Here is a 9,082-nt window from a genome sequence, read left to right as displayed (position 1 = left end):
ATAAAACTTAAATACAGATCTTTGTTATATTCCTATGCTTTCTCGACTATTTGTCGTAAAGTGAAGATCTGATCCTGACAGCCTCTATTTGGCCTGAATCCAGCTTGTTCTTCACCAAGCTTTTCTTCCACAATTCTTCTCAACCGTTTCTCAAGTATACTTGCATAGATCTTGCCAGGAACACTCAGTAGGGAAATACCTCTGTAATTCTCACATTCAGTTTTATTTCCCTTTTTATATATGGGTACTATGAGAGCTCTACTCCAATCATCGGGAATTCGTCCCTCTGTCCAGGCTTTCTGAACTATGCAGTGCAGCCACTGTAAGACTCTTATACCACCATACTTCAGCATTTCTGGTCGAATATCATCTACTCCTGCTGCCTTTCCACATTTCAAGCCTTTGATGGCTTTTTCGACTTCAAGTATGGATATGTATTCCTGACTGCATGCCTGGTCAGTGTTTTTTATCACTGTGCTGTCATCACTGCTTGTTTCATTTAGCAGTTTTTCAAAGTAATTACTCCATACTTCAAGGATATCTTTTTCTCCTGTTTTCATTTCACCTTTATCATCTCTAATTCCTTTTACAGCACTCTTTCCTCCATTCCTAAGCTTCTTCAACAACCTCCAGAATATTTTGCCACCTTCTTGATATTTATTTTCTATATTCTTGCCAAAGTCCTCCCATGACTTTTGCTTAGCTAGTTTTACACACTGTTTAGCTGTCTTACATTTGTCTCTGTATTCTGTAAGAGTAAAAGCTGACTTATTTGCCAGGAACTTTTGATATGCTTTCTTCTTTTCCTTCACTGCCTCTTTAACTTCCTGTGTCCACCAGGGAGTTCTGATTTTTTTATCCTTGCACACAACCTCACCACATGCCTCTCTGGCAGAATCAATCAATGTTTCCTTCAGAGTTTGCCACTGAATATATATATATATATATATATATATATATATATATGAAATAAAATTTAAATAATTGTAGATTTTCTTTTTATTAACATTACACTATATGGCATTCAGTAGTAAATGACCTACTACTAAATCACTAGTATTCAGTAAATTGAATTTTCTGTTGGTGAAAATTTCATTATGAAATTATTTTTCCCATGAATTATCTGTATCATTAATTTAGCCTAAATCTATGTTCTTATTCTCAAATAGATGAATGCTTGCATTTACCAATTATAAATTTTGAAATAAAAAAATAAACACTGACAGAGACACTAATCTTATTTTCATCCAGAAGGTATTACAGAGTTAACTCATATGGTTCTGGTGGTGGTTTTTTATGTTCTAACAATACTAATAGAGGTGGTGGAGGATGAATCTTCCTTCCGCAATACCCATCTTTTCGGTGCCATAATCCTGATCGAGGTCTTTTCCCCAGCCAACGATTTCGCTGGGCACTTCCTATGGGTCTTTTACCATGGCCTACATCGGATACTCGTCCAACAACTGCCATACACTTCTCACTTAAAGACACTTCCAGTTTTGATGGCAGCTGTACAATACAACGGTCTTTAACTTTTCTTATAACCTGTGCACTTGCAAAAGCAGCACGACAATAACTTCCTCCTTCACCAGGAAATTTCTCTATATTATGGATCTGTGTTCCAAGTGGAAGAGCTCCTAAAGGATGAGCATCACCTTCTTTAGGAGAAACTACAGAGAAAAGAACAAACTATAAAAAAAGCAAAAGACTAATATAATTAAAATATAACTTTATAAAATATTAAGTTTCTCATCAAAATTAATTCATTGTTAACAACAATTATATAAAAATGGGAATATTCAACATAAGCATCAAATGCAAAGAAACGAGCCTGCAAAGGAATTTTATTTAATTTTAATTTCTTTAGAAATACCAAGTTGATCAAAAGAAAATGGTGTTCAGATTAATAAGAATAACAAAGATGAGATCTTTGTTTTTAATATGATTCTGCCAATGATGTCATCTGTTCATCATCAAATTCCTTCTATGTACCCTCAAGGGGTGTACAGGATATGATAGTACTACATGAAAAATTTACATCATTACTAACTTCCTATCTACAATTTTCCTCCAAATCAGTCTGTTACTTGTCAAGACTCCGATATTATCAGATTTTATATTTCTATCGTGTAAGGAACTTTTTATCGTATCAATCCAGCTATATCTTGGTCTTCCTCTAGGTCATTTTCCTGTCAACCTGGCAGAGAACACTTGTTTTGCTAATCTTTCCTCGCCAAGTAAGCGACCATACCACCTGAGATTAGCTCTGCTAATGTATTCCTGGATGCTGATAATGGCAAGTTCTTTCCTAATATCCTCATTTTTAATATGATATTGCCATTGATGCCATCTGTTTGTGCCCCTAATCTTTCTCAGGACTCTCATATCTGCAGTATCTAATCATTTATCAAGTGTATTACTTCTGACCCAGCTCTCTCAGATCAATAAGTTAAAACTGGTTTCAACACTGTCTTGTATACAGCTAGTTTAGTGTTCCGACTAATTTCTCTCTAATTCACTTGAATTCCTACCATATCAGCTTTGGTGATTCTGTTGTCTATTTCCATATTTAATTTACCATCTTCACTAAAAATCGTGACTAAGCAGTTGAAATGTTTTAATTGTTCCTCAGGTTCTCCATTCACAATGCATTTGACATTTTCATTGTTTCTGTCTTGTTATTGTTGATCTTCATACCATATCTATTACAACAGCTACTCAATTTAGTCAGGGAATCTTGCAGACTTCTAGCAGATTTATTTAGAAGTATAACATAACCTGCAGGGATGCTTAAGGATCAAAGCTGTATAACTGAGAGGAGAACTCCACATAGCCTTTAAAGGAATGCGGAGAAGCGACTAATTCTTTTGAACTAATGTCCAATCCTCACCTTCTCGTGCTGCACCCTGTTGGGTATCTATCTGGATACTGAACGAACGAAGATGGGCTGGCAATTTCGGATTTAGCAGACCAAATTGTATTCTTATTGGCTTAAACCAATATAGAAAATGATGGTACAACATGACAAAATTTCGTGCCGGCTGGGACATCGCCCAGTTAAACAAGAACCCCTTTGTTTTCACCAGGGAACCAGGGTGAACAGCAAAACGTCAGCTACTGGAACAAATCTGAAAGCACACCCCAACTCAACATCACCAGAGTTAAAGATCGGTAATATCAACATAAGAAGCCTGAATGGCAAAGAAATGGAGCTAGCTGAGGAATTAGATAAGTACCAGATCGACATAATAGGGGTGACTGAAACAAAAAAGACAAAAACTGGTGATATCTTTCTGAGCAATAAATACAAAATGTTATATTCAGGCAATGACAATCAAGGAAAAGAAGGAGTAGCCATAGTATTCAACACAAAATACGAGGCTAATCTTCTTGAATGGCAGTGAGTCTTAAGTAAAGTAATGTGGGCAAATATGAGAATGGGGAACTGGACAATGAGACTTATTTGTGCTATGGTCCCACAGAAGGTTCTACTAAGATAGAAGTGGAAAAATTTTTTGAGCCTTTAGAAAAAGCAACTGACACAATGAAAAAGGAAAAGTTGATCCTTGTTGGGGATCTAAATAGCACAGTAGGAAATGATTGTCAGACATACAAAAATATTTTGGGAAAATTTGGAGAAATGAGCAAAGCCAATAATAATGGCAAATATCTGTTGGATTTCTGCTCAGGACATGGACTGGTTATTACTAACACCATGTTCCAACATAAAAATGTGCACAAATTCACATGGAGAGAAGAGGCAAGGAACAAGAAAAGTCTCATTGACTATGTTATTGTTGATAGTGATGTTTTCTCAGTGGTGTAGAACACGAGAGTGTACAGAGGATTTGAAATTGGAAGCGATCACTATTTAGTCTTGAGCAGGATAAAACTGAATTTCAATTTGAAAAAAAAAATCATGTAAGAAAGTTTTAAAGAGAATAAAGGTTGAGCAGCTCTCAAATGTGAATTGTAGACTAAAATACACAAAGATTGTTGAAAAAAAATATGAAAGAGTTTGAGAACAGGAACCAAATCTTGGAGATTCAGTGGCAAGCCTTGAAGGAAACCCAAATTGATTCAGCCAGAGAGGCATGTAGTGAGGTTGTCTGCAAGGATAGAAAAATCAGAACTCCATGGTGGAGACAGGAAGTGAAAGAGGCAGTGAAGGAAAAGAAGAAAGCATATCAAAAGTTCCTGGCAAATAAGTCAGCTTGCGCGCTTAGAGAATACAGAGACAAATGTAAGAAAGCAAAACACTGTGTAAAACTAGCTAAACAAAAGTCATGGGATGACTTTGGCAAGAACGTAAAAAATAAATATGAAGAAGGTAGTAACATATTCTGGAAGTTGTTGACGAAGCTTAGAAATGGAGGAACATGAAAACAGGAGAAAAGATATCCTTGAAGTATGGAGTAATTACTTCGAAAAATTGCTAAATGAAACAAGCAGTGATGACAGCACAGTGGTAAAAAACACTCAACACGCATACAGTCAGGAATACATATCCATACTTGAAGTAGAAAAAGCCATCAAAGGCTTGAAATGTGGAAAGGCAGCAGGAGTAGATGATATTCGACCAGAAATTCTGAGGTATGGTGGTGTAAAAGTCTTACAGTGGCTGCACTGCACAGTTCAAAAAGCTTGGACAGAGGGACGAATTCCCGATGATTGGAGTAGAGCTCTAATTCTACCCATATATAAAAAGGGAAATAAAACTGAATGTGAGAATTACAAAGGTATTTCCCTACTGAGTGTTCCTGGCAAGATCTATGCAAGTATACTTGAAAAACGGTTGAGAAGAATTGTGGAAGAAAAGCTTGGTGAAGAACAAGCTGGATTCAGGCCAAATAGAGGCTGTCAGGATCAGATCTTCACTTTATGACAAAAAGTTGAGAAAGCATGGGAATATAACAAAGATCTGTATTTAAGTTTTGTCGATCTGGAAAAGGCATATGACAAGGTGCTAAGAGAGAAGCTATTCAATATGCTACAGTTATATGGTGTCAATGGGGCATTATATCAAGCAATATTTAGTCTGTATTTGAGTTGTAAGTCGGCAGTTAGAATTGACGGAAGTACAGGAAGATGGTTTAATGTTAAATCTGGTGTAAGACAAGGATGTACATTATCCCCTCTGTTATTCATTATTTATATGGATCCGTTATGAAGGAAAGTGGTATTAAACATGATATCAAAATTGGAGATGTTCCACTGACTAAATTGAATAACTGTTGTAATAGATAAGGTATGAAGGTCAGCATTAAAAAGACAAAGACAATGAAAATAGGTAGAATTGTTGAAAATATCAACTGTGTTGTGAACGGGAAACCTGTGGAACAAGTAAAACATTTCAGCTACTTAGGCACGATTTTTAGTGAAGATGGTAAATTAAATATGGAAATGGACAACAGAATCAACAAAGCTGGTATGGTTGGAAGTCAATTTTCTCTCTTATTCATATGGAATAAGAGAGAAATTAGTTGGAACACTAAATTAGCTGTATACAAGACAGTGTTCAAACCAGTTTTAACTTATGGATCTGTGAGCTGGGTCAGAAGTAAAACACTTGACCAAAGACTAGAGGCGTGAACAGATGGCATCAATGGCAATATATTAAAAACGAGGATATCAGGAAAGAACTTGACATTGTCGGCATCCAGGAATGCGTTAGCAGAGCTAATCTCAGGTGATATGGTCACTTAAACAGAATGGGCAAGGAAAGATTAGCAAAAGAAGTGTTCTATGCCAAGCTGGCAGGAAAACAACCCAGAGGAAGACCAAGATATAGGTGGATTGATATGGTACAATACAATGTGCCTTAGACGATAGAAATATAAGATCTGATAATGATAATATTGGAGTCTTGACAAGTAACAGACTGATTTGGAGGAAAATTGTAAATAGGAAGTTAGTAATGATGTAAATTTTTCATTTAGTACTATCATATCCTGTACACCCATTGAGGGTATATATCAGGAATTTGATGATGACATCATCTGCATAAAGCAAAGGGCTGACATTAACATCTCCAATTTTCATATCAGGTTTAATACCACTTTCCTTAATAATGTGATCCATATAGATAATGAATAAGAAAGGAGATAATGTACATCCTTGTCTGACACCAGATTTAACATTAAACCATCTTCCTGTACTGCCTTCAATTCTAACTGCTGACTTACAACTCAAATAAAGCCTAAGTATTGCTTGATATAATGCCCCATTCACACCATATAACTGTAACATACTTAATAGCTTCTCTCTTGGCACTTTTTCATATGCCTTTTCCAGATCTTCAAAACTTAAATTCATAGCTTTGTTATATTCCCAAGATTTTTCAACAGTTTGTTGTAAAGTGAAGATCTGATCCTGACAGCCTCTATTTGGCCTCAATCTAGCTTTTTCTTCACCAAGCTTTTCTTCCAAAATTCTTCTCAACCGTTTCTCAAGTATACTTGCATAAATATTACCAGGAACACTCAGTAGGGAAATACCTCTGTCATTCTCACATTGTTTTATTTCCATTTTTATATATGGGTACTATGAGAGCTCTACTCCAATAATCAGGAATTCGTACCTCTGTCCAGGCCTTCTGAACTATGTAGTGCAGCTACTGTATGACTTTTATACCTCTATACTTCAGCATTTCTTCGAATATCATCTCCTCCAGCTGCCTTCCACATTTCAGGCCTTTGGTAGCTTTTTCTACTTCAAGTATGGATATGTATTCCTGACTGCATCCCTGTTGAGTGTTTTTTTTTACCACTGTGCTATCACTGCTTGTTTCATTTAGCAATTTTTCAAAGTAATTATTCCATACTTCAAGGATATCTTTTTCTCCAGTTTTCATGTCACCTTTATCATCTCTAATTCTGTTTACAGCTATCTTTCCTCCATTTCTGAGCTTCTTCAACAACCTCCAGAATATCTTGCCACCTTCTTGACATTTATTTTCTATGTTCTTATGAAAGTCTTCCCGTAACTTTTGTTTAGCTAGTTTTACACAGTGTTTGGCTTCCTTACACTTGTCTCTGTATTCTCTAAGAGCACAAGCTGACTTATTTTCCAGGAACGTTTGATATGTTTTCTTCTTTCACTTCCTCTTTAACTTCCTGTGTCCACCATGGAGTTCTGATTTTTCTATCCTTGCAGACAACCTCACCACATGCTTCTCTGGCTGAATCAATCAGTCTTCTTCAAGGTTTTCTTCAAGGCTTGCCAATGAATCTCCAAGGTTTGGTTCCTGTTCTTAAACTCTTTCATTTTTTTTCAATTATCTTTATGTAGTCTACAGTTCACATCTGAGAGCTGCTCAACTTTTATTCGCTTTAAAACTTTCTTACATGTTCTTCTTTTCAAAATGAAATTCAATTTTATCCTGCTCAAACTAAATAGTGATCATAACAATAGAAAGGGGGATGGCAAATGCCTTTATGTTTTAATAGCCGGGTACGAAACTCGGCTTATTAAATTAGTAAATAGTGATCACTTCCAATTTCAGATCCTCTGTATACTCTGCTGTCCTGCACCAGGGAGAAAACATCACTATCAACAATAACATAGTCAATGAGACTTTTCTTATTCCATGCCTCTTCTCTCCATGTGAATTTGTGCACATTTTTATGTTGGAACATGGTGTTAGTAATAACCAGTCCATGTCCTGAGCAGAAATCTAAAAGATATTTGCCATTATTAGCTTTGCTCTTTTCTCCAAATTTTCTCAAAATATTTTTGTATGCCTGACAATCATTTCTTACTCTGCTATTTAGATCCCCAACAAGGATCAAGTTTTCCTTTTTCATTGCATCAGTTGCTTTCTCTAAAGCCTCAAAAAATTCCTCTACTTCTACCTTAGTAATACCTTCTGTGGGACCACAGGCACAAATAACTCTCATTGTCCAGTTCCTGATGTTTGCCCACATGCCCACATCACTCTACTTGAGACTGCCTGCCATTGAAGCGTATTAGCCTCGTATTTAGTATTGAATACTAAGGCTACTCCTTCTTTTCCTTGATTGTCATTGCCTGAATATAACATTTTGTATTTATTGCTCAAAAAGTTCTCACCAGTTTTTGTCTTTTTTGTTTTAGTCACCCCTATTATGTCGATCTAGTATTTATCTTAATTCCTCAGCTAGCTCCATTTCTTCTCCATTTCAGGCTTATGTTGATAGTACTGATCTTTAACTCTGATCATGTTGAGTTGGGGTGTGTTTTAGGATTTGTTCCAGTAACTGACTTTTTGCTGTTTGACCTGGTTCCCTGGCGAAAACAACTGGGGCCTTGTTTAACCTGGGCGATGCCCCAGCTGGCATGAAATTCTGTCATGTTGTACCATCATTTTCTATATTGGTTTAAGCCAATAAGAATACAATTTGGTCGGCTAAATCCGAAATTGCCAGCCCATCTTCGTTCGTTCAGTATCCAGGTAAAGTCCAATCCTCACCTTCTCGTGGTGCACCCAACAGGGTGCACCACGAGAAGGTGAGGATTGGACTTTAGGTCAGAAGCCCTGGTCAGTTCTCTGCATACCTTTAAAGGCTATGTGGACATCTCCTCTCAGTTATACAGCTTTGATATTTAAGCACCTCTATTATATGTCATCTTGTAAAAATAATCATAATTTAAAATTCTGAATATTTTTACATATTGTTTATGTTAGTACATTATTAGTTTTGGTTTCATAATACGTATTGTCGGCACTTGCGATGTGCCCGTTATAGATGTTATTTTTTCAAAATGAAATGTAAAGCAGTTAAAAATTTATGTACTTACTGGATTTGGAGAGCTGTGTTACTTTCAGACATTTTATTGTAGTTTGAAATATTAAGTGTTGTGTTTTGTGAAGACATTCTTGTCGCTAACAGAGACAACGTGCCATCCATTATACTTAGTTTCTCGTTTGCCATTTTCATGGTGTGCACATACTTGCTGAGGAGTTTTATGGGTGATTGACAGCTGACAGAGAGTGTTTAGTATCGAGGTAACAGGAAGTAACAAGAGAGCGTTCGGGAAGAAAAGAGAACGCAGGCTGGCAGATATTTGGGTTCTGAGGAAATTAAGTTTTTTTTTATGTGAC

At 36.3% G+C, this 9,082-nt stretch overlaps 1 protein-coding gene across 4 annotated transcripts in view; it reads right to left on the bottom strand.

The window, feature by feature from the left end:
* Nucleotides 1–1,220: 1,220 nt before the first annotated feature.
* Nucleotides 1,221–9,082, bottom strand: part of mRpL2 (mitochondrial ribosomal protein L2) — a 79,249-nt gene continuing 71,387 nt past the window's right edge. For all 4 annotated transcript variants that reach the window (XM_090415878.1, XM_090415877.1, XM_090415880.1 and 1 more), the window contains exon 4: nucleotides 1,221–1,670. In XM_090415878.1, the coding sequence (XP_090272004.1) occupies nucleotides 1,258–1,670 (413 nt within the window). In that variant the 3' untranslated portion in view covers nucleotides 1,221–1,257. The remainder of the gene's footprint in view (nucleotides 1,671–9,082) is intronic.

The sequence above is a fragment of the Typopeltis vanoorti genome, chromosome 3 (assembly GCF_054136105.1).
Source record: "Typopeltis vanoorti isolate ZY-2024b chromosome 3, IOZ_Tvanoo_1.0, whole genome shotgun sequence".
NCBI classification, from domain to species: Eukaryota; Metazoa; Arthropoda; class Arachnida; order Uropygi; family Thelyphonidae; genus Typopeltis; species Typopeltis vanoorti.
Note: the sequence above shows the minus strand (reverse complement) of the source record. Positions and strands in the feature narration are given on the sequence as shown.